The sequence below is a fragment of the Panicum virgatum genome, chromosome 8N (genome assembly GCF_016808335.1).
Source record: "Panicum virgatum strain AP13 chromosome 8N, P.virgatum_v5, whole genome shotgun sequence".
Classification (NCBI taxonomy): domain Eukaryota; kingdom Viridiplantae; phylum Streptophyta; class Magnoliopsida; order Poales; family Poaceae; genus Panicum; species Panicum virgatum.
Window position 1 is genome coordinate 46,323,046 of NC_053152.1, and position 26,072 is coordinate 46,349,117.

The window sequence follows — 26,072 nt, forward strand, 5'->3', positions numbered from 1 at the left end:
ACTGTCGGGTACCACAATCAGGGGCACCCTAACCTAGGGACTAAATCGCCCTCAAAAGCACAAAACACAATTAGGCAATCGGGCCCACAGTGCTAGCCACCTCATCGGGCTCTACAGTCATGACGAACCAAGGCAAACTGTCTTCCTCCGATTCGAAGGGGAAAAAGGACTACTCGACGGCGATCCTGGAGAGGAAGAAGTCGCCGAAGCCACCAATGATGACAACTCCATCGTTGCTCTACACCCAGACATCCTGGAGCTCCTCCAGCTCTCCCACAGCATCCAGATCCTCTCCAGGTCCCAAAGAAGCCAAATCCGCGCTCGGCCCACGGTCCGACTCAACGATGCGGCCCATCCGAGGCCCCCTCGAACCTATGGAGCGACCTCCGCCTCGCTCGAGGCCTCCCCGCCGAGGCCTCAAGCAGCGCGCCCCATGTTCGCCTCGCTCGAGGGTAGGAGACCTACCCTTGGAAAGCAGGCCAACTCCGCCTCGTTCGAGACCCCCTCGACCAAGCCCTCCGTGGGGCCTCGGCTCAGGGGGAAACTCTGCCTCGCTCGAGGCCACCCTCGACAGATAGAACAAGCAACCCATCTGCTCACCCACCCGACTGACAGAGGCATTAAATGCCAACCACTCCACCACGGTGCGCGGAGTCAGCCGGCTTCAGGCCGCCACACCGCACAGCGGGAGTGACCGGAGTCCCGTCCACCAACTCCGGCCACTGTGCCGCTATTCCCGGCGCTGTTCTGACCCTGTGGGAACCTGCGACGCGCTGTGCAGACACGCCTAGCACTACTCCCGCCACTGTGCTGCCAACTCCCCGTACTTTCTCCTCTGCAGGATCCTCGACAAGCATGGTACAACCCTCGTATGATGTACGGACCTTGACCAGCGCAAGACCAACGTCAACAGAACCCTCGGCGCTCCGCCAAGTCGGGCGCGGAGGACGGTACTTTCAACAGCAACCGACACGCCGCCCACAGGAGTCGCAGGATGCCGGCGTGATCCCCGCATGGCTAAAGAGGCTTCCAAGGACGACATTCACGCCCGGCGCCATACTCTCCAGTGCCCCGGCAACATCAACAGCACACTGCTCTCCTCCGATTCGGGGAAGGACGAAGACTTCAGTGCTCACCCCGTACATGTACTCCGCCCCTCCTTGTGTCTATAAAAGGAGGAGGCGGGCTCCTTCATCTGGCATCGTTCATCCACGCACACAACTTGCAGAGCACACTCGCTCACTCTCCCTGATATTGGCACTCGCCTCAATCATCTCGCATCTAGCAGAGACTTGGGAGCTTCTCTCCCTCTCTCGCCTCGCTTGTATCCTCCTACTACAGGCACTCCGGTGCAAGATAATACAGTGCACTCGCACACTCTGCTGGACGTACGGCCCCGTGGATCGGAACCAGGATAAACTCTTGTGTTACTGTGTTACCTCTTGCATCAACCATCTAGGATTAGGGAAACGCAGCATCATTACTAGTTAGTGCCAGGCCGCGAGGTCTGGACACCGACAGTAGTCAATACAACATTTTTATGGTGACTTATTTAAGTGAACTGAGATGCGCTTAATTTTGTAGGTATTGTAGAGTTCATACAAAATCTATTGGTAATTCTCATGGTTATATGGTATTCCCATCATTCTTGACTCCGGAAACAAAGAAGGTGTATATTTGCTCAAGTAATATTAATCTCACTATTCTTTTAGTTAACTATGTATGTGGGTGTGTGATATAGATCTCAATTATTTTCTGAAACGTAACATTCATAAATTGGACTCGTGCAAATCTTTTCTTCAGAGAAACATTTTTTTGTCTTCAGTGGAACATTTCTTTTCTTGAGGATGCCATTTTTTTTTACTTGAAAGCAACTTTTTCTTTGGAACATTCACAAACTCGGTTGACGGCCACTTGGTATCGAGTAAATCGTATACACAAAGGGCGAAATGCCTATTTGGAAAATTTCATTGTCAGATTATTCAAGCAATTTCTTCATGAATAGTTTATGAAGTTTAGAGAACGTTTTTAATTTTAAGCTAGCGCTGCCATCACTTATATGGACTTGCAGAGGTTAGCACAGAAGTTTGCGGTGTGGTTCAGCCGCTGCTTGATGTCGTAGTTGCTACATGGCCATCTGTGGTTATGAAACGTCATCAAGACTTGGCCCATTCGAGAAAATGAAACAAAAATGAGGAAAGCTCACAAAGGAGAAGGAAAACAACACCCGGTAAACCAATAGGCCAGGAAACAAAAACGACTGGTGTGTGCGTGCGCACGCGTGTTTCCAATGTCGAATTTCAAGTGATCACAAGTGTTTAGAAAAATTAATTAGAATGCGTGTTTTTTTACCTCAGTAGAATTGTAATATTTTTACAATATGTAAGACCTTATAGCATATCTGCACTATATGTAATATAGTTCTGTCAAACTTTGAACTTTATGTGTTAGAGATTTACAAACTTATCAAGCCCTATCAGTATATCTGTATTGCACCTTTGGCAGTTTTTTTACTCACGCACTAAATTGTTTTACGTTTTTCTACTGATCCATAGAATTATGAAAGTTTGAATTACGGAATGGGCGCACCAAAGGATGAAATCATGAAAGGTCACTGCATCTATGCTTAAGCCATCTATAGCTCACCGAGAAGACCCTAATAATATACAATACTGATGTAGACTGCTTAAAAGGGAAACAACTCTAAAATGACCACATCTCGATGATTCTAGGGACATAAATAATGCTTTAAGAAAATTATAGTATGGAGTTGCCATAAAATTAAAAGATAAATTTCTTGTATTGTCGTGTTTCTAACTATTTTCTGTATTAGACCAAGCTTTCAAACTGATATCAATTCTACTGGTACAATGTACACAAAATGCTTGTAGTTAGTAAGTTACCACTCTTTCTTAATTTATATTTCCCTATTTGTACTACAATTATTCTAATAAATAATACTTAAGTTTTTCTCACACCAAGTTGTAATATATAAAGAAAATTTTCCAAAGGGTTCGCTGTTGCGCGTACACACAAGCATACATACTATGCGGCGTCCTTCAACATGGTTTTACCAAATTTTACAGCAACCAGTAATATAAAACATATTTAGAACCCTCTTACATCTTTTCGTATGTTCTTATTCCATTAAGATCATCCATCCAGTAATCCTAGAGGTGAAAAACAAGATCCGGGTAATCTGTGTGAACACGTTGGGACGAAATTCAACAAGGATTTCTGACAAGGCCGTGGATCATAAATAACGCTTGAGGAAAATGTTAGTATAAAATTAATATACACTTGAAGATAAAATTCTTATGTGTTTATAACTATTTCTGTATTAGACAAAGCTTTCACATTGGATCAATAATGTACACAAAATGCAGGTAATAGGTTCTCCTCTTGCTTTGTTTAGTTTACCATTACACACACAAGCATACATACTATGTGTTGTCCTTCAACGTGGTTTTACCAAATTTGACAGCAACCACGTTCTCATTAAATCAAGTGCAATGTACGCGTCAAAGTAAGACATATATACTCCCCCTCCCTTAACAACACTTCACACAACCCATCAAACAAACAACAATAACCATTTCCTCCGGTCCTACATTCACCCCCCCCCCCAAGAACTTCAGTAGCTCTCTTGTTCCCAATGGAGGAGCAGACAGTAGTCCTCATCGTGGGTGCAGGACCAGCAGGCCTCGCAACAGCGGCATGCCTTACCCAACTTAGTATCCCTTATGTCATCGTTGAGCGTGAGGATTGTAGTGCATCCCTATGGCGCAACCGTGCTTATGACCGCCTAAAGTTACACCTTGCAAAGGAGTTTTGTGAGTTGCCCCACATGTCATACCCGGCAGATGCCCCAACCTACATCCCAAAGGATCAATTTGTGAAGTACCTAGACAACTACATTGAGTGTTTCAACATCCAGCCAAAGTATCATACTGCCATTGAGTCATGCTCATATGACAAAGTTAGAAAATGTTGGTTTGGCATGGCGCGTGACATGACAACATCAGTGACGGTCAGGTACATGGCTAGGTTTCTTGTTGTTGCAAGTGGTGAGAATAGTGCAGCGAACATTCCTATGATCCCTGGGCTGCATGAATTTGCTGGAGAGGCTATTCACTCATCAAGGTACAAATCAGGCGCCCCCTACTCAGGGAAGAATGTACTTGTGGTTGGGTGTGGCAACTCTGGAATGGAAATCGCTTACGACCTTGCATCACATGGTGCTGATACATCCATTGTTGTTCGTAGCCCGGTATGTGTGCTATTTCTTTTGCATTTAAAGGAACATATGCAATATTAGTTTAGTTGTGTGATAAAGTTCTTAATTTGAGGTAAAGAGAGCATTCAATATGAGAGTTTGAACTAGTCATAATTTTACAAAGGAAAATGATCTATACCGTAATATTTCAAAAATGTGGTATGACACTTTCATATAGGCTAATGTTTCATACACATTCATGTTGGTGTGCTCTTACAAAATATATATATTTGTCTGACACGTTATGTGCATGCAGGTACACATAATGACAAAAGAGATAATTCGGTTGGGCATGACATTGGTCCAACATATACCATTAAATGTTGTGGATGATCTTCTTGTGAGGATGTCAAGTTTTGTGTTTGGAGACTTGTCAAAGCATGGCATTGTGAGACCAAAATTAGGTCCTCTCCTCCTCAAGGCAAAAACTGGTCGATCTGCTGTGATTGATGTTGGGACAGTTGGTTTAATTAAGGATGGCGCTATCAAAGTGAGCATATTTCCTCTTATGAAAACATTTATATAGTAAATTTTCTTGATCAACTTATTCAAGTTTGTTTATCTCTTCAGGTGCTTGGAAATATTTTCAAAATTAAGGGCAACATAGTTCAATTTGAAGGTGGGAAGGAAAATGCTTTCGATGCCATTGTGTTTGCAACTGGATATAAAAGCACAGCCAATAAATGGCTCAAGGTACATAGCAACATTAATGTTTGGTCTACCATGCAACAAAATTATTTACATAACAATTGGGTAATTTGCGTTTTAACAAATGTATATATTTTGTTGTAATTGGTGATTTCAGAATGGTGAAAGCATGCTGAATAATGATGGATTACCTAAACAAGAATTCCCAAATCATTGGAAGGGTGAAAATGGACTCTATTGTGCTGGTTTGGCAAAAAGAGGACTAGCCGGTATTGCCATGGATGCCAAGAATATTGCCAATGACATCTTGTCTAGCTACCATTCATATACATGATATCTAGACGTAATAGACACATTTAACTGTATTGTTGAAAGCATTGATGCTATCTTCTAGCCATATTGTTAGGTGTATATATGCTACCGATCAAGTTTTTTTTCTATATATTATGTATAAAATGTTACCATGAGCACTCTATGTAATATTGTGGGTTCTATCCAGCCGTTTACTCATTGATATGGTTGTTGTTGTATAATTTTAGATTTATCCTAAGTATGTATGTTGTGATGCTAAATGTTCATATTTGGTGAAACGATTGGCCTGATCCACTGATGTCATCATTTTGTGCAAATTGTACGGATTATCAAATTTTTTGCAAACATCCCAAGGTTGTTTTTGCTAATAATTCCCTAAATTGGGTTGCTCAGGATTAAAAAAATTACATATATGACCTACTTAATCAGATGGTGCCTTCATCGCAACCATCCTTTCGCAAAAAGCCCACAGACAATTGAAGCTATGATCATGGAGACAAGGCGCGAGCACGTGCCATGCCAACTGGCGGTGAGAGAGTCAATGGGGCTGGCGCAGTACGCGTTCGCAATTACCAATAGACACTCTACATTCACGGTGCTGCTTCACCTAAAGAGAAAGATGGTCATTTTTTGTTCAGTTGGTTTATGATGGTCTCTAGTTTGTGGAGCTCTGAACCTGCAAACAATCCTGTCTGATGACACTGCATTCTACGATCCTTCGACCACTTTCGTCCAGCACTCAAGTTTCAGGTTTTCAACAGGTATCACTACTACACAAAACTTTTCTAAGGCAGGCATAATCGATTAACTGAGGTGGTTTTAGCAACCGCCTCAGTTAATCAAATAAAAAACAAAAAAAGAAAAACCCGTGATGAGCCGGCTGAGGCCATCACGAGCCCGCCAAGCCCATCTGAGCGTCACTTGATGCCGCACGTCCGCCGGCCGCCACCGCCCACCGCCCCAAGCCGGCAGGCCCGGCCACCGCCCCGACGGCGGCGATGCGGTCCGTGCCGACCGCCGCTCCCCCATCGTGGGGCCACCAGCCTTGATCCCCCGAGGCTCGATCCATGGATGTCGGGGCCCAGCAGCTCACCCCACCGGAGGCCCACTGGCCGCCCAAGCTCCGACTCTTGCCGCCCCCAGCGGAGCTGCTACCGCCGCCTGCTGCCGCTGCCCAGAGCCCGCCGCCGCGCCATGGGAGAGACAGAGGGAGGGAAGGAGAGGGGGGAGCGTGAGGGTTGGGGCACTGCCATGGGAGAGACGGAGAGAGATTGGGAGAGAGATAGAGAGAGATAGTGAGGAAGAAAAAACCCTAACCCAAGTATATATACTTGGAGGTATCTACCGGGCCGGGTTGGGCTTTTCCAAGTCTGCTTGGGCTTGGCTTTTTAACTAGGCAAAATTAGCTCCAGGACACTCAAAAAAGATGGCATTTGCCACAACACACTAAAAAAAGTGTCTTTGCTCAAACACACTAAACTTTCTTGTCAATTAGGCGCTGGACACTACATCTATTAATATAATCGTTTTTAATAGAAAGGTCAACGAAAAGATGAAATTGCCCTTGCCTATTCCATCCTTCCCCATCCCTTCTCCCTGTGCGAAACAGATCGCACTCCTGCGCCGCTCTCCTCCAAGTGTCATGCGCTGCTCCTCCCTGTGCTGTGCGCCGCTTCCGGCCGGTCGTCCGTGGCCACGTGAGCCTCTGGAACCGCGCCCTCAGCCGGCTTTGGAGCAACTCAAAGGGAAGTGGGATGGTAGTTTTGTGTGTATTTTCAGTTTCAAGGCAGAGGTGGAGAAGACCAATCCTGGCAGTTTGGTAGACATTGAATATGAGAAAGTTGGGAAGAAGATGAGGTTCACAAGAATGTTTGTTGCATTGAAGTCTTGTGTGGATGGATTTCTAAATGGATGCAAGCCTTTCCTTGGTGTGGACTCCACTCATTTGACAGGGAAATGGAAGGGTCAACTTGCATCTGCTACTGGTATTGATGGGCACAATTGGATGTTTCCAGTCTGTCATGGTGTGTTTGGATCAGAGACAAGTGACAATTGGGAATGGTTTTTTAGCAGACTTCATCAAGCTATTGGATCACCTCCAGGCTTAGTGATCTCAACTGATGCAAGAAAAGAAATTGATTCAGTTGTTACTAAAGTCTTCAAAAATGGGGTTGAGCATAGAGAGTGCATGAGACACTTAGTTGCAAACTTCCAAAAGCGATTTTGGGGTGAAGTCTTTGAGAAGCACTTGTGGCCAGCCTGTAGAGCTTATCAAAGGCACAGGTTTGAAGAGCACTACAATCTAATGTATGAAGCATGTCCTGAAGCCATGAAATGGATACATAATACTCATAAGCACCTTTGGACACGACACTTGTTTGCTGAAGGAAGCAAGTGTGACTATGTCACAAATAACATTGCTGAAACATTCAACAGTTGGGTTAGATAGGATCTTTTGGATAGGATAAGACAGATGGAAATGGACAAAATGTTCTTGAGAAGAAAAATTTCAAGAAAGCTTGAAGGCAGGATCCTACCTAACGTCATGAAGAAACTCAATAAAAGAAGCAGGGGGCTCAAATTTGTGTGGAGGTATGCACACAAAGATAGTGTTACTGAGACTGAAATTTTAGGTGAAGTTGAAGGTGTTACAAAGGATCTAGTTCATTGGAGCCATACTGTTGATCTTAAAGAGAGGATATGCACATGTAGGCGCTGGCAAGTTACTAGTCTGCCATGTACACAGGCCCTCTGTATTATCACCTCATTTCGAGGTTATAATATAGAAGACTATGTTCATGAGTACTATTCTATGGCAAAGTTCGAGAAAGCCTATGAGAAATCTGTGAAGCCAATGACAGATAGGAAACAATGGCCTAAGATGGACCCTGGATTCAAATTGTGGCCAATTCTGAAAAGGGCAGCTGGTAGACCAAGGGAGAGAAGGTACAAATCAATTGCAAAAGGTGGCATTTGAAAGAGGTCCACAAGATGCAAAAGGTGTGGACAGCTTGGCCACATGGAAAAAACATGTAATGAATATGTTTATGAATCTGATGCACCACCACCTGCCTCTCCAAAACCAAAAAGAAAAAGGGCCAAGAAAAATGTCACTGTAGTGCCATCTAGTAGTGCTACTAATCCAATACAGGAGCAACCATCACTTGATGAATCATTGTAAGTTTTCAACTCAAGCTTGAAACATATCTTACATAGCAGACAACTAACATGCATTTCTAAATAATTTACAGTGCTACACCAACAAGAACTATCACTTCTGTTTCTACACCAAGCCCTATGACAAGAAGGTACAAATGCAACTTCTATCACTTCTGTTTCTACACCAAGCCCTATGACAAGAAGGTACAAATGCAACTTCCATCCTTTTGCCATATTGTATTACTTCTGAATTTGATTTTTTTTCCTCCATTTAGTATGTCAAGGAGGTTGCAGCAAAATCCATCTACACCAAGTAGAGCTATCACTCATGTGCAAACACCTAGCCCTATGACAAGGAGGTATACGTCCACCATTATATTTTTCAGGTTATCTTTCTTTCAAATAATTATTAACATGCTTTTATATTCATTTCAGCCGAAAAAGGTTGCTGGACTTTGAAGACTCCATAGAGCCTATTGCATGTGAAGCACTATCTCCAGCAGCCTTCATGAACAAGGGAAAGGCAAAGAAGATGAAGGTTGTCAGGTCTAGAGTGTTGGATCAGTAGCATGTATGGTTTTGGTAGCATCAAGATAGCCAAATGTGGCTCGAATATGTGATTTCCTTTTGGCTAAACCTGTTGAATCATTCCCTGTTGCTAAACCATGTAATTAGGGTCTATATTGTAACCAAATATGGCTGAACATGCTATTTGTATATGTTACTGCTTGCTGAATGGTGCTTGCTGAATGGTGAAAACATGCTGTTATCATGTCCTTTTGTCTATCTAAATGTTCATTTGAAGGGGCAGGGGTATACTTGTCTTTTATAAATGTGTTCATACCTTTTGGATGATGATATGTTATAATATGTGTTATAGTGTCCAGCACCTAATTGACATGAAAGTTTAGTGTGTTTGGGCAAAGACATCTTTTTTTAGTGTGTTGCAGAAAATGCCACCTTTTTTGAATGTCCTGGAGCTAATTTTGCCTTTTAACTGAGGCGGACTTTTGTTACTAGACTGCCTCTGAAAATAGGAGTATTAACAGAGCCGATCATTTGAACATTGACAGCCTCTGTTAATCGATTTTGCAAGGCGGTTTTCTTAACTGCCTCTGTTAATAAGAAATGACTGCCTCGGTTAATGTTGAGCATTAATAGAGACGGTTATTTTTTGTACCCGCTTCAGATATGCTAAAAAAAGCCTCTATTAATGAATTTTTGTAGTAGTGTATCATCCAAATTCAGGATACAATAGGGTTCCAGAAACTGGCTAGCTACTGCACCATTTCTGAATCTTGAACCTGCAGAGTGGGCTTCTGCACCCATTTAGTTAGAATTCAATGGATTCAGAGAAAGGAACATCCTGAAGCTTGTTGTAATTTTAACAAGGTGACAGCTTAGCTTCAAGCTTCTGATCTCGTAGTGAGTCCTGTTAGGCGTCGGACCACCGAGCTGGAAGTGCCTGATTGCCTGTTCGACGACAGCGATGATCTTCACATGACAGCGATAGATTTTTGCAAATCAAAAGATCTCATTCTGCAAAGCTTCGGGTTTTAGCATGTGCAGGAGGATCAGCCAGTCTCGAGAGCCATCGAGCCACTTCTGAATCCAAGACAGCACACAGCATATTCAGATATGACAGTAAATATTCAGACTACCCTTCTGTGGACCCTTCAGTTGCTGAAATCATATGATCAATCAGCGGTTGCTAAAAGTTCCTAGTACTGACATCTCAGCAGTGTTCTAATCCTAATGTTCAGCTTAGAGATCACATGTGATCCTGCTGGGTGGTGTCATGCTGGATTTGTCGTGAAAACACCTTAAAATTGTTTGGGCAGAAAGCATTTCAGACAACACGCCTAAAAACTAAGGAATGGCTTATGTTTTAATGAAACAGTTGGCATGGGGTGGAATAGGTGCTGGGGATGGTGGCAAGGATGTTGAGACGATGAAAGACACTGATCAAGGAGGACAAGCTTGTGGAGATGGACAACTTCATTGGCGAACCAGAGCGACTAGGATCAAGGCTGCCGAGGATCACTTGGACTACCATGTCGGAATCAAGTTTGGAAGTGTCTTCATTTGCTCAGTTCACTGATGTGGCGTCGAGTGACTTTGCATCGGAGTGTTACAGTGGAAGATCTAGGTTATTATGTTAGAGCAGGCACCCATTAAAATGGCATTTGCTACGGTACACCGAAATAACCGTGGACTGTTGATCTTATAGACTATTACCTCTTAGGAGGTAATAGTGAGACACATTTTTTGTCCCCTCCATGCCATGCACGATACATACCCATCACTCATCACATACTGGTAGTAAATTGGGTGTAACGTTTTTTTTTTTGCCATGACGTGACATTTGCTAACCATATTTTGTTTTCTACCATACGATGTGCCGGCCATTAAATTGAGACAAGAAACATTTTTTGTCCCCTCCAAGCGTGTCACATACCCATAGCAGATTGCATTCAACATTTTTGCCATCTCGCCACGTGACATGTGCCAATCATATCTTGTGAAATGGATTTGCTAGAAAAAAGAGTGACATGGCGTGTGATTTAAATATCTAGTAGATCTATACTAGATATGAGATGTGTGAGTTGAAATATTTTTTCATAACTTGACATATATGAATTGTAGTTTTTTACCGTTAAGATCTATTAGGCGAAATATCTTGTAATTAGCAAAAGGTGCGTTATTTGCACCTTTAGTCACGTTTGAAATAGAAACACGAGACGTGACGTGTGGCATGATATTCTACTTGTTTTAAAATTGTATAACATGGCATGCTGTTACGCAGGGATGAAAGTGAAAATGGTAATTTCAGATTTTCGAGATCTATCGATTTTTAAGGCTAAACAAAAATGGAAATGGAAAATAATATGAAAGTATTATATGGTTGGAGTATTTGTGCATGAAATGTGTCAAGTCATATAGTTGGAGTTGTGCTCTATGGTTTGACATATTTATCATTTTTCAAGATGCCGTTTCGATAGGTTTTGATCATTATTGATGTATTCTCAATCATATATTTTTATTTCAGAAATTACCGTAATACCGATGCCATTTTTTTTTGATAATATCGAAGCGTTTCCATTTTCAATGAAAAAATAAAAGTGAAAGTGATGGAACCTTTTACCGATTGTTTCCGACCGTTTTCATCCCTACTATTATGTATATTTTTATTTCGAATGAATATAACAGATAGGTGATATGTGTGTCATGGATGTCATCTATCTTTTTGTTATATACATGACAATTGTTTTGAAAGATATACATGATTTTGTTTTCTTTTTAAAAAGGGTTACATATACGATGGAATCAGTCTATCTGATTTTCTCCAAGCCTTCAGCAAAATAGATCTAATTAAATATGACACGTTTGTACACTTTTTTTTCTATTCTAATGTGACAACAACTAAATGTAACATGCATGTAGTAGATTGAAGTTGAATCATCTCCGAGTAAAAATGACCTCAGCGCCATGCCAGATTCCCCCTGTGTGCATGGGCGCTTGCATGCTAACTGAAATAGCATGTAAAATCTTTTTTGCATTTAATTAATTGGCTTCTTTCTTCTGAAATTTAAAGGTCCAAATTTAATCAACCTCTTACCTCTTAGGAGGTAATAGGAGTACCGTAGCAATCAAAACGGACGACTAAAACTCTTTTGTACACTTTATGTTTTTATAATAAAGTGGGGGTAAACCTTTTCTCTAGAAAATACACTTAATATGAATGTGACTTTAGAATTTAAGCTTCGTTTCTACTCGATAAAAACATCACATTTTTTTCCCAGGTTGAGCCTCATCTTTAACTGTGTACTTCAATGGGAACTACAATTATCTGTTTGGACGGAAATGCCAAATACTATATGACAAAGAAAAAGGACCTACCATATAAAGGACCTACCATATAAAACATATAAAACAGAGTGGGGTTATCCTTAAAATAGACTTTGAAAAAGCCTATGACAAGGTCAATTGGAATTTCTTATTGCAGTCGCTTCGGATGAAAGGCTTCTCGTCCAAATGGATAGAGTGGATCAAGTCTTTCATCTCATGTGGCAGTGTAGCAATAAACATTAATGATGAAGTGGGACCTTATTTCCAGACTAAAAAGGGAGTGAGGCAAGGAGATCCCCTTTCACCTATCCTCTTCAACATTGTGGCCGATATGCTCACGCTTTTTATAAATAGAGCGAAAGCAGAAGACTAGCTAAGTGGTGTGATGCCGCATCTCATTGATAGCGGGTTATCTATACTACAATACGCTGATGACACAATCTTCATAATTTGGAACAGGCTTAGAACATGAAGAACATCCTTTGTGCTTTCGAGCAACTATCCGGTCTCAAGATTAATTTCCATAAGAGCGAAATTTTCTGCTTTGGCCAAGCAAAGAACTGTGAAAATCAGTACATGGAACTGTTCGGGTGTAACCCTGGTACTTTCCCAATTAAATATCTAGGCATTCCTATTCATTATAGGAGATTGTCTAACAATGATGGGACGAAGGTACTAGAAAGAATTGAAAAGCGGTTAAGCAGTTGGAAAGGGAAAAACCTCTCAACTGGTGGCTGACTGACTTTAATCAATTCGGTCCTCAGCAGTATACCGTTGTACATGATGTCCTTCTTCGAGATCCCGAAAGGGGTCCGTAAGAAGTTGGATTATTTCCGTTCTAGATTTTTCTAGCAATATGACGAGCATAAGAAAAATATAGATTAGCCAAGTGGGATATCCTGTGCCAACCTAAGGACCAAGGGGGCTTAGGGATACACAACTTAGAGCTAAAAAATATAGCCTTGCTCAGTAAATGGTTATATCGTCTGCTAACGACAGACGGTACATGGCAGCAACTCATCCGCAATAAGTACATTGGGACAAAGCCACTTGTGCAAGTCCAATGGAAAAATGGAGATTCTCATTTCTGGGCAAACCTAATGAAAACGAAACAGGAATTCCTAAAATTCGGAACCTTCATAGTTAAAGACGGGTCACAAGTGCGTTTTTGGGAGGATAGATGGCTAGGCAATATAACTCTCCGGGAACAATACCCTCAGCTTTACAATATAGCCAGAAAAAAACATGATACGGTGGCTGATGTATTAAGTACACAGATCCCAAATATATCTTGGCGGAGAGACCTAATTGGCAACAAGCTGATATCGTGGAACAATCTTCTATCTCGGCTAGAGGGAATAGAACTAAGACAGGAGAGAGATGAATTTAGATGGAATTTAGACCAGTCTGGTGTTTTCTCTGTGAAATCACATTGCCTGGGATTAATCCATCAAGATACCCCAAACCTGAATAAGAAACTCTAGAAACTGAAGACCCCACTGAAAATCAAAATCTTCTTATGGTATCTCAGGAGGGGTGTCATTCTCACAAAAGACAACCTAGTGAGACGAAACTGGCAAGGAAATCAACAGTGTTGTTTCTGTCATGAAAATGAAACAATACAACATCTGTTTTTTGACTGCAGGTTCACTAGAATGTTATGGGCTACAGTATATGCGGCCTAGGGATTACCCAAACCTCGCAATATGTCTAATATGTTCGAAAGTTGGCTAAATGGAATACCCAAAGATTTTAAGCCATCAGTGCTTGTGGGCGCGGGAGCCTTGTGTTGGTCTATTTGGCTCTGCAGGAATGCGGTGGTGTTCGATAACAAACAATCTTTCTTTTTGCAGGTTATCTACTTGACTACACATTGGCTTCGTACGTGGGCTATCCTACAACGGCCTTCTTCGCAGAATATCCTTGTAGCGGCATCTCATTTCTTGGCGCAGGTGGCCAAGAATTTTTTTGCCCAGGCTCATGGGTGGCGATCTAGTCATAGGATTGACGGTCACTAGTGTACCTGGTTATATTTAAACTCTTTTTAGGCTGTGTGCATTTGCGGCAGAGGCCGGGAACATTTCGAGTCGATGTATCACCTTGATGTATCCTCTTGAAATCAATAAAGTTTCCCCTTTCCAAAAAAAAATATAAAACATATTTAGAACCCTCTCACATCTTTTCGTATGTTCTTATTCCATTAAGATCATCCATCCAGTAATCCTAGAGGTGAAAAACAAGATCCGGGTAATCTGTGTGAACACGTTGGGACGAAATTCAACAAGGATTTCTGACAAGGCCGTGGATCATAAATAACGCTTGAGGAAAATGTTAGTATAAAATTAATATACACTTGAAGATAAAATTCTTATGTGTTTATAACTATTTCTGTATTAGACAAAGCTTTCACATTGGATCAATAATGTACACAAAATGCAGGTAGTAGGTTCTCCTCTTGCTTTGTTTAGTTTACCATTACACACACAAGCATACATACTATGTGTTGTCCTTCAACGTGGTTTTACCAAATTTGACAGCAACCACGTTCTCATTCAATCAAGTGCAATATACGCGTCAAAGTAAGACATATATACTCCCCCTCCCTTAACAACATTTCACACAATCCATCAAACAAACAACAATAACAATTCCTCAAGTCCTACATTCACATCTCCCTCTAGAAGTAGAACTTCACTAGCTCGCTCGTTCCCAATGGAGGAGCAGACCGTAGTCCTCATTGTGGGCGCTGGACTAGCAGGCCTCGCAACTGCGGCATGCCTCACCCAGGGGCGGAGATGGGGGGCGGGTAGGGGCCTGGCCCCCCCTAATGCTCCCGTAGCACCATTAGCGAAGGTGAAACTCACCTTAGCGATGATCTGCGGCAAGACTGTTGGTCCCCCTCAATCACTGCTTGCCCCCCCCCCCCAATGATCAAATCCTGGCTCCGCCCCTGGCCTCACCCAACTAAGTATCCCTTATGTCATTGTTGAGCGTGAGGATTGTAGTGCATCTGCACCTTGCAAAGGAGTTTTGCGAGTTGCCCCACATGGCATACCCAGCAGATGCACCAACCTACATCCCAAAGGATCAGTTCGTGAAGTACCTAGATAATTATACTGACCGTTTTGACATCCAGCCAAAGTACGAAACTACCATTTAGTCATGCTCATATGATGAAGGTAGAAAGTGTTGGGTCAGCATGGCACGTGACATGACAACATCCGTGGTTTTCAGGTACAAGGCTAAGTTCCTTGTTGTGGCAAGTGGTGAGAATAGTGCAGAGAACATCCCAGTTATCACTGGGCTGGATGGCTTTGATGGAGATGCTATCCACTCATCAAGATACAAATCAGGTGCCTCCTACTCAGGGAAGAATGTGTTGGTGGTTGGGTGCGGCAACTCTGGAATGGAGATTGCCTATGACCTTGCGTCTCATGGTGCCAACACATCCATTGTTATACGCAGCCCGGTAAGTTTATTGTTATGCTTGCAATCAACCATAGTTAATTGTATTCTTAGTTCGAGCTAATGGAGCAGTCATAAAAAGAGCCCAAATTTCTCATAATTTTTCCATAGGAAAATGATTTATAAATGAGAAAATGTAGGGCGATAGTTCTATAAAGATGAACACTCTGCACTTGTTTATGCTGCTGTGCTCTTACAAAAATATGTGTGTGCGACATGTGGTGTGCTTGCAGGTACATGTAGTGACAAAAGAAATAATTCGGTTGGGCATGACTTTGGTCCAACATATACCAGTGAACATTGTGGATGGTCTTCTAGTGAGGTTATCAAATTTTGTGTTTGGAGACCTTTCAAAGCATGGCATTGTGAGACCAAAATTAGGCCCTCTCCTCCAAAAGGCAAAAACCGGACGATCTGCTGTGATTGATGTTGGAACAATTAGTTTAATTAAGAATGGAACTATCAAGGTGAGCATATTTTCTCATATGAAAGAAATATTATATGTAAAGTTTCTTCTTCAATTTATTCAAGTTTGTTATTCTTTGCAGGTGCTTGGAAATATTTCCAAAATTGAGGGTAAGTTAGTTGAATTTGAAGGCAGGAAGGAAAGCACTTTTGATGCCATTGTGTTTGCAACTGGATATAAAAGCACAGCAAATACGTGGCTCAAGGTACCAATGCCAATGCCTGGTCTTACTATGCAAATAAATTAATTTATACAACAATTGTGTCATTTAATATAAATTTTCAATTTATGGTTTCAGAATGGTGAAAGCATGTTAAATGATGACGGACTGCCAAAGCACGAATTTCCGGATCACTGGAAGGGCACAAACGGGCTCTATTGTGCTGGCTTGGCAAAGAGAGGCTTGGCTGGAATTGCCTTGGATGCCAAGAATATCGCCAATGACATCTTTTCTAGCTACCATGCATAAACATGATGTCTAGATGAATTAGCTAGCCTTTAACTGTATTTATGAAGGCTGTGGCGGTGCTATCTTCTAGCCATATTTTGTGTATATTTATGTATCGATCTTGACCTTGTGAAATGATATGTTTTCTTGTAATAGTTTGTACAAAAAACATTAGCATGGACATTGTACATCATATTTGTAATGATTTTTTCCCATAGCACACCAAGAATGTATTACTCATTATCTTTAGAACTTGTTCATGTCTCATCCAACTTCTGTATTAACTTAGGTGTCTCGTTGCTTTTATGTTGCCCAACACGGATTGTACGCTGACTCAACATGGTAATAAACTATAAAAACATAACCACCTATATTATTAGACCCGGGAATTGGTCAGGCCCCACCTTATAATATTTTTGTAATAGCAATCAGGTTACTTTGTATGGGTTGGTACAGGTCCTAAACTGTATCACCTGGGGTTTCTTACCCCCTCATTCTTCTTAATATAATGATGCGCAGCTCTCCTGCGTTTTCCGAGAAAAAAATTAGACCCGGGAAGGTTCTAACAATATTTCGAGGCATGCATCTTGAAATATATTCTTACAACCTACAAGAATAGTAGTACTTCTGTCGCAAAGTTGTTTAATTTGCACTTGGAACTACAAGCATGCTAAAATTTCAGGCTCGTAGCAGGCTCACATCCGTTTGTTTGTCCAGTTAAACCCGAACCATTAATTAGAATATATACATTGTGACAGTCTCAAGCAATGTTAAAAGGGCACTCATTTCTGGACACACAGTTACTGAGATAGGAAGTGGCTAACAAATTTCGCACGATTTTAGCACTCCCAAATGAAAGTTTTGCGCAACAAGGCCGCAATCGCAGGAAATTTATTTTTGAAAATTTCGAATATGGTTTACACTTGCCATGCATCTGACTGGTGATCTCCCGCATTCTTATCTGAGCACGACATATGCGTATTTTGATACCTTTTCTGAATACAGTTGAACGAGTTTTCAATTGATAGTAGCAACACCCAACCAAACTAAATTTTCTATAGCTTTTTTTTAGGAAAAAAAAACATATTTATGGGCCAAATTTCAACAAATATTCCGTATGTGGCTTTCGATGGTAAGAAGGTTTCTCCAGGTGTCGGCGTCAGTGTGATGTGAATTCCTGGAGGAGAGACAGACCAAAAGCTCTCAATCCGAACACCTTCCCCTTCAGCATGTGCAGGAGCCAGGAGGGGATCAGCCGGTCTCCTACTGAACATTCCCCTTGTCAGAAACAGGCTGCCTCAACACAGGCTTCACAGTCACACCACCTTTCTAAAAGAACACACATCACTAGTAGAGATGGAAAGCTTAGCAAATCCATAAATCACTGAAGACTTCCACATAACACGGCAGGGGTAAAAGTACCAACGAATCCATATCCTACAGTTCCGCTGAAAAGGAAAAAAAAAATCAAAGAAAACAACTCCCTTCCTGCATACAAAATACAAGAATAGCGCTATGCGCTTCCTGTTGAGTACAACAATGTCTAGCCCAGAGACCCACAAATTTGGTGTCTATGAATTGAATCTGCAACCGTTTGGTGGATTGCCTTTTAGCAGACCCGGAATACCGTCATACTATCACTCTTTCTTCACACGGTTGCGTGCTGCCCTTGCGGAGCTCGAACGCTCCGCCTGGGAGAACATGATAAACACATGCATGACCCCCGTCACGAGGGCCATCCCGGCAGCGGTGAATGCTACGCCTCTCCATGTCGATAGGAGCTGCGTCCACTTGAAGAACTGGATGGCGCCGAATAGGAGGAGGCATGCCCAAAACAGGGTCACCTGATGCATTAGGAGAAAAAAGAAATCAGTTAGTTGCCAAGGATATGCTATACTGCTAATGCATTTAGAGGCGGTGTCTCAGTTCAATTAAAGCAAAGCTATTGAGCTATGAAATGGCAAGATAAATTTTACAATGAGTACTGAAAGAAGGGTTTCCTGAAACAGAGCGACAGCTGTCAGAGGTTTCTACAAGGCAGTACTCCTAGTGAAACAGCAGCATCAAAATTTCACATGACACTTGCTTGACTTATGTAACCTGGCCCACGAGCAAAAGGACCCTGAAACTAACATATTTACACAAAAACACCATTTGTCCATCGCAGCAAGACCAACTTTTTCTTGTTCAGCAAAGACAATAATCACTGCCAATGATAATGCTGTGGCAGATTATATTTGATATATTGTATTGAGTTTTTACCAGCAATGATTTCACCGGACGACCAATTGGTCTAATCTCCTCATCAAATGTGCCTGTTGCCAAATGCTTATCCAGTAAGGCATCCTGTAGCAAAAAGGGAGACCGACGGTATGTACTTAAGAGTTAATCATAGGTAGAACAGTAAACGAGAATTTTAATTTTCAACAAGCTCCAACCAATATACATCTGAAAATAACTACATATAGTTCAGTACCTTTGCTACAAATATATCTTTGCACCACTTTGAAACATCCTCATCTGACTTTGGCATCTCACTCATTGCATGGCGTTTCATGCGAACATGTATCTACAGAAAAAATGTAGTAAATTTGTTTTAACATCTCAGTAAGTAATTGGGCATTGAAATTCACAATTTATGATGATTGTACTGTGTCCAATTTGACTTTAAGACACCATAGTACATTAGTACTGAAAAATAATCAACTCAATTCAGTGGTTAGTTGATGCGACTAGTTCCATATTGATCTACCTTCAGATATTCATTAAGTTAGCAAACTTACCACTGATGGTTGCCCTTTCAAAATCCGCAGCATTGTTGGTTGAGGTGAGTCTTTTGGAACTATTACAGTTGTATCATAAATGGCTGGAACAAAATCCCGCATAATACTCACAGCAGATACAAATCCCTGGAATTTCCCACAGAAGGTATCAGTACATAATTTATTGCAAAACATAATAAAGTGGTGCCACAAATAGGTGAGGCAAAATATACGATACAACCATATTTTCTTGATAACTAGTGTCTGTAGCTGTTACGAATAGATTAATTGCCCAGTCATTCCATCAAATCAAGTACTCAGTATCTGTTATTTATGTACTAGTCTGAAATGTTGTATTGGAATATCAAGATTAGCTTTTATGATGGTAGTTGTATCATCAATGTACAAAAAGGCTGCACTTTTTCCTTTCAAGTTTGCACAACTGGACTGAAACCAACAAATATGTTATTAGTTCTACCAGCTGTCATGTACATATAACATGCAACAAACTGCTGACAATTTTTGTGACCCATATTCAAAACATTACAAGGGATGTGCTCTGTAAATAAACTAAGAAAAAAAGTGCCTTCAAATCCTATGAACAACGTAGTTTTTTTGGAGCATGCCAAGTTACACTTTGGAATTAGAATCACACATTAAGTCTGTTATGTGCAATATAACAGAAGGCTAATGTTAGTAATGTTCTTGTTCATTTGAATTGTTAGATTAGAATCATTTCAAAGTGGGAACAGCGAGGTACCTTGGTGCGTGGAATAAGTACATTTTGCGGAGCTGGTAAGCCCTGTGAAGCTGCATACTCCTGAGCTGCAAGAAGCTTTGCTGGAGTAAAGCGAGTACCCTCAACGAAAAGGGCTAGCCAAAATGGTCTGGGGAAGTCTTTCAGCCTTTGGAGGCCCCACTACAATCAAGATTTACAAGATCACTAGGTGAAAAGGGAAAACTAAAATTCCTTGTACATAAACGGTGGAGAGTTACCTTTAGTGTCTTTTCATCCTTTGCCCAGCTCCTCTCCAAAAAGAGGTATTCTGCAAACCACATGGACCAGCCAATAACCTGCAGAAAGTGATAAGAATGACTTACAGGACATCAAAGCATGTGCCATCTACTATGCAGAGACGGTAAGATTTAACTCAAGCAGGATCTGAAATCAGGCATCTTTGCTTCACTTGGTGCTAGTGCACGAATGCCTTATAAACATAAATGGATCCTACCATAAATATGAGGTAACTTCCAAATAATTGAACCTGATCATGGTTACATATTTCCAATTTTCCTTTTGCCAAAAGTATACTATCTGAGCTTACTTATGTCATTTTATTTTATTTCCAGATCTACCTTCTATTCCACATCAGTGGACTCCGTGAAAATAGGCAATGGTACTTCTAGAAACGCTACTGCTTCTCAGTTATTAACGCTGGATCTCAATAGCTAAAACAAAATAAGATTCCCCAGTCCAAAATAAAATATAAGTACTATCAATTTCATTCAGGCTGTAGTTGATATTCAGTGGTTGGTGCAGTTGTAAAGCAAGAAGAACAAATCTTTAAGCAATTTTCCTTGGGAGTCATACATCAACTGCAACCCACAGTTGTTACGGTAAGAACATGAGAAAGTAATATGCTATCCTAATTTCTTGATACTAGACAAGCAAGTTTCTACCCCAAATATACTTGTTTATGTTGCTTACTTTTGCCACAAATAACTTTTTGCGGGTGCTTTACAATTAATGGCACTAGCAAATGAGAATATAAATTGGAAAATTACATGCTACAGAAAAATGCATATGAGACAACTCACTGGAAGGAACTTTGATGACTTTTTCATCACAGCAAGCGTACTTCCAAGGCATCCTGAGCGCTGAACACAAGCCCAGAAAAGAAATGGAAATCAGTAAACAATACAAGTTTGCAACAGCTGTTCAGAAAAATGAGAGATAACAACCTGTGCCAATATCCATCCAATAAGCCAATCGATATCACTCCGATGATTTGATATGATGAGTGCATGCTCTTTACCTACAGAATTATTCAGATAAGCTTGTAGTCCAACTCTAACATTTTTCTTAAGCTGGCATGGCGGTTACTGTAAGCACCAGCAATTCGGGTAACAAAATCTTGAAGTTGGCTCCTTACCCATTGATCGGTAAGTTTCCTCATCAGCATGAAGTTGTACCTGCAGAACGTGAACAAAATTATGTTGTGATAGGGAGAAAACACCACTAATTTCTTTGTAAACATCAGTTGAACATTATATTTATACTCTATGTACTTAAGAGGTAAGTTCATTTAGATTTATTCATGAAAAGGAAGAAACAAAAGCCTCAATGAGCATTTCATTTGTTGTACGCTTAAGCCAGTTAAGTAAATGTTAAATCATCATGTCTACTATTATGCTATACTTCCATAATGCATCAGAACAAAACAAAAAGGTTAGCTATCTTCCTTTTTAGTTTTACAAGCCACACTGCCATGGGTATCTTCCCTTTTCAGTTTTACAAGCCACACTAATCAATTCATGCACAAGTATGTCCATGTTTAGAGGATATGCAACTAAAGTTCACCAAAATGCAGCACCACAGAGTTGAATAGTAGTTCAATACCATGATGGTTTGCCCAGTAGGGCTCTTAAACACATCACACTCAACTCTAGCCAAGGAAGTTTGTCAATTTTTATCAACGCCCCTAACACTTCTGTTGTTTTGGTCCTTGGGACTGACTTTGATGGAACTTGATGTGTGGGAGAGCTAAGTTCTTGAAAAACCGCTTTGCTTACTATATTCGGTTACATATCCAGCTACCAGATTCTGTTAGGTTCTAACACTGAAAATAGTAGCTTTGCTCAGTTTGTTCATAAATGCTAGCTATTTCCACTGGATAACATTTCCAAAACACAACACATGACAGGTGCAAGTAACGTTGACTAGGAAACGGACAAAATCATGCAAACGGCGCCTGACTCATGGCGCTAATGCAACTTCAAATTCTAATGTAGCAACAAAAAAAAGGTAAAACTAATCTAAAAATGCAATGCGAAACAAAATTTTGATTTAATGTTGATTGCATCTACATACCTTGAAGCCTGCCCACCAGTCCACAACCCAAACCAGCTGAAGCCACAGCAGCTCGGCCAGGAATCTGTTGATCCGCCGATAGAAGCTCTTTGAGAAGGGCCTTATTGTCACAAATAGAATGGCCTGAAAAATTTTAAACAGATCGAGAATTGCTGAGTGGTGGTTGTAGTTCAGGTCATTAACAGATCAATTGCATTAAGCTTCTGATCATTTCGGTAACGATATGCAGTTTTGAGTACGATTACCATTCTTAGCCGCAAACCGCTGCCAAGGGAAATTTCCTAATTATATTTTACGAAAGCATTATACTATCACAAAAATTAACAGACCCACATGAAGCTTTCCCCGAAAAAACACATCTTTAAGTTAAAAAACTTCAGGAAGCATCAGGACGAACGAAATCCCAGAAGGCGACCGTGACAATCTGTGTCTAAAAAGACCAAATCTTTCAGGGTGTGTTTAGTTGGCGAAGAAGTTTGGGTTTTGAGACTGTAGCACATTTCGTTGTTACTTGACAAATAATGTTCAATTATGGACTAATTAGGCTTAAAAGATTCGTCTGGTGGTAATCAGTTAGACTGTGTAATTAGTTATTTTTTTCAATTGCATTTAATACTCCATACATGTGTCCGAAGATTCGATGTGATGGGTCCTTTATGAATTTTTTTTTTGAAACTAAACGGGCCCTCAGTAAAACACGCATCAGCAATAATTAACCCACAACGCGTAACTAGCGTCAAGGAATCCAACGAAAATGTTGAAAAAGGTGGTCTATTTAAAGGGGGAAAAGATCAAATCTTTTGCTGAGCAACCGAATCAGATCACCCCGGCCGCCGCCCAAAATGGAGAAGGCAAAACAAATCGAGCTGAGCCCCGGTGGGTAGGAAGGCTACCTGGATGGTGTTGACGATGAGGCCGGAGAGGAGGAAGAGCAGGCCGAGGGGGAGCACGACTAGCACGAGCGGGATCGCCATGGCCGGCCGCCGCTGCCGCCGGTCCCAATCTCGGAGGGTGGGGTCAGGCGGAAGGCGGCGGTGGAGAAGCTCGCTGCGGCTCTCCTTCCCCGGCGGGAGGTCAGCGAGCTGCGGTGGGCGGAGGCGGCTCCGCCGGCGACGACGAGGACGGGGCACACGAGGCTCCGGATTCGGAGGCTTTTATTACAGGGGCGGTCGTGGATGGATGAGCGCTGGGAGGCAGGCGACGGAGGGAAGCGGATGCGTATGCGTATGCGTATGCGTCCATGGTTGGCTTGGCAACACGAGAGGCTGGTGTGCCACGTCGGATAACTCGTTTTAAAAAAACGATTTTTTCCCTAGAAAAAATGATGCTTTTACCCTTTTTTTAAGAAGAAGGGACACATTGTACTAGGAGGCAAATGGAGGGTCCCGGATAAATATGACTATAATTTGACTTTGTTAAACAAAGTTTTTGGTTTGGTTTGAAACTATAGCGCCGTTCGGCTGGACTGGATCTGCTGGGCTGCAGCTGCTCGGGTCCAGCCGCAGCCGCATGCTTTGTAGCCAGTCCAGCGCCAGCCTCAGCCCCAGCCGCGATCAGCCCAGCAAACCCAACACACTGTATATCGAGTATGTAGTCTTGAGGGTGAGGAACTCAACGACTTCAAATGTTTGTGAAAATGTGAAAAATGTGTTGGCTGGTCTAAAGTAAAAAAGATGGCGAAAGGCTCTCTCTTTTTTTTTTTTTGATGCATTTAGTTCGTTTGGCAAATTCTGTCAGACAACGACAAACGTCTTCAAAAAGAAATGAGTTCTTCTAGAGGAGGCGTGTAGAACTCTTTTGAGCAAGTAATGCTCTTGTCAAAGGAACCGAAACGTGTGTTTGTATCTAATTCTAGCAGCACATTTAGCAGGGCGTACAGAGTAGCTAATCATGAGGTTCCAAGCGACGTGTACGTTGATTTGCTCGCTGGAAAACGACACCAACAGAAAGAAAGGAAGGAAAGGTAGAGTCGAGAGCAGCGTTTACATTTCACACATTCTCAAACAACGGATCCAAACTTGTTTCTAGTAGTTACTTTAAAGAAGTAACACTGACATGATCAGGCACCGAGTCACTGACAGTCTGGGATGGCTGAAGAAAGAGATCTATTGGTCAGGACATGGAGGTGCGTGAGTCAGACAAGCCAGTGAATGTTGTCTTCATTTTCTCATCAATCCCGGTAGGTATTTGTTGGTGAGCAGCATGCCTTTCATTTTCCCAGAATACCCCCATCCAGCATGTACCCCCATGGGGCTGGACACTGTACTACTGTGCTGCCAAATTAAAACTCCAAATTAAGCGTAATGGCCGTTATTTGAAGACATCGGGCGCATTAGCTTAATGGTTTAATTTGGCGATCCTTTCTCAACCCACGGCCCGATCGAAACAACACCGGTAGTCCCACGCGAAGGTGGGCGCAGATGGTACAAGCACGACAATTACTTGAAAATACAACACTTGACATAATAGGATAACACACACTTTTACAAACCAACTTAGAATACAATAATTTTACAAATCGGATTTAAATACATACTTGATATACAAGTCTCCCAACTATTAAAACTAGAATTTATGCCAAGAAAAAAAACTATACTACACTACCCCTAAAGGTTCAGCATGACACCACCGGTCAGACCGGTGCACTCCACCGATCAGACCGGTGTGCATGGGTTCTTCACGTAGACACCGGTCAGACCGGTCCCTCCGACTGGTCAGACCGGTCCAACAAAATCTGAGGGGCTGAAACTTTGCCCTTAAGTGTGCAACCCGACAACTCTCTAACCTAGGGTCTCGATCCACGACTTCCCGCCCCTCTGCATCCCGGCGGATAAATTTGACGCAGCAGGGGCAGAAATCCACGTCTGTTTGCCCTGAAATAAAAGTATGGTGGCAACAAACCCTGAGCAAGTAATACTCAGCAAGATTTACCCGACCAGTGGGTATAACTTAGCCCACGTATCTAGACATGCAAGGTTTTTGTCTGGTGGGTATTTTGCAGAAAAGCACTGTAAGCGAGTCCTTATTTCCCAAATTTTTAGCTCTCATTTCTATCAATAGAATTACTACTCATCTATGATTGGCAGAACTACAACAATCAAGGTGATCAAATCATTAATTAGATATCATCATCCCACATTTCATCTCTTCTCATTCTACTCATTTTCCTTTCTACGATGTGACCAAGAGATCAAGGCCCTCATAACCGCGAGACACGGCGAATCGATTCGATTTAACCTTGCAAGGTGGACCTAACCAACACGGCACGCAAAAGCCCCGTCGAACCCCACGCACCAACCTTTCCCCTCTCCGCCTCGAACTACAGGAACCAGCACAACGACATATGGTCAGTCGAGCTCAACGTGAGACCACCAAAAGTAAACATATGCATCCCCAATTCTCCGCGACTACTCGACTCGCCCCAGGAGTTGGGTGCGAGTTCCTGTACTTTCAAAGCAAAGCAGTACTCGGCTTACCGGTTTCGACTACCTCCTACTCCCGGCATGCGGCTAGTACAATTCAATCCCCAATCAGCACAGCCTACAACGGAACGGTCCTTAATCGACACAGATGTGGCTACACCTTCCCCCATCCGG

General features: G+C 41.9%; 2 protein-coding genes, 1 long non-coding RNA gene and 1 pseudogene across 4 annotated transcripts; 3 read left to right on the top strand and 1 right to left on the bottom strand.

Moving 5' to 3' along the window:
* The first annotated feature begins 3,655 nt into the window (after positions 1-3,655).
* On the top strand, positions 3,656-5,258 carry LOC120685148 (probable indole-3-pyruvate monooxygenase YUCCA10). The gene is made up of 4 exons (XM_039966978.1): positions 3,656-4,270; positions 4,533-4,766; positions 4,847-4,969; positions 5,082-5,258. Exons 1-4 carry the CDS (start codon positions 3,656-3,658, stop codon positions 5,256-5,258), a joined length of 1,149 nt encoding a protein of 382 aa, XP_039822912.1.
* Positions 5,259-8,259: 3,001 nt separating this feature from the next.
* Positions 8,260-8,889, top strand: LOC120684453. 2 transcript variants are annotated; one of them, XR_005679303.1, is made up of 3 exons: positions 8,260-8,544; positions 8,671-8,754; positions 8,831-8,889. It is a non-coding gene; the product is annotated as an uncharacterized LOC120684453 (long non-coding RNA). The 2 variants fall into 2 exon arrangements; XR_005679304.1 differs by lacking the exon at positions 8,260-8,544 and adding an exon at positions 8,561-8,599.
* Positions 8,890-14,956: 6,067 nt separating this feature from the next.
* LOC120685149 lies at positions 14,957-16,644 on the top strand (annotated as a pseudogene).
* A 1,330-nt stretch (positions 16,645-17,974) lies between these two features.
* On the bottom strand, positions 17,975-23,742 carry LOC120685718 (1-acyl-sn-glycerol-3-phosphate acyltransferase PLS1). The gene is made up of 11 exons (XM_039967793.1): positions 23,370-23,742; positions 22,477-22,599; positions 21,539-21,578; positions 21,348-21,421; positions 21,204-21,263; positions 20,382-20,459; positions 20,146-20,304; positions 19,407-19,532; positions 19,100-19,192; positions 18,886-18,969; positions 17,975-18,467 (listed from the first exon to the last, which is right to left on the bottom strand). The coding sequence occupies exons 1-11, from the start codon at positions 23,448-23,450 to the stop codon at positions 18,261-18,263; spliced, it is 1,125 nt and encodes a 374-aa protein (XP_039823727.1). The 5' UTR covers positions 23,451-23,742; the 3' UTR covers positions 17,975-18,260.
* Between the last annotated feature and the right edge of the window lie 2,330 nt (positions 23,743-26,072).

Excerpts from the sequence above, each read along its gene's own strand:
- LOC120685148 (XM_039966978.1), top strand. The coding sequence starts at position 3,656 with ATGGAGGAGCAGACAGTAGTCCTCATCGTGGGTGCAGGACCAGCAGGC. Across the intron at positions 4,271-4,532 it reads CCATTGTTGTTCGTAGCCCG|GTACACATAATGACAAAAGA; the intron begins GTATGTGTGCTA and ends ATGTGCATGCAG. Across the intron at positions 4,767-4,846 it reads TTAAGGATGGCGCTATCAAA|GTGCTTGGAAATATTTTCAA; the intron begins GTGAGCATATTT and ends TTATCTCTTCAG.
- LOC120685718 (XM_039967793.1), bottom strand. The coding sequence starts at position 23,450 with ATGGCGATCCCGCTCGTGCTAGTCGTGCTCCCCCTCGGCCTGCTCTTC. Across the intron at positions 18,970-19,099 it reads AAGATATATTTGTAGCAAAG|GATGCCTTACTGGATAAGCA; the intron begins GTACTGAACTAT and ends TTTTTGCTACAG. Across the intron at positions 18,468-18,885 it reads GTCCGGTGAAATCATTGCTG|GTGACCCTGTTTTGGGCATG; the intron begins GTAAAAACTCAA and ends CTAATGCATCAG.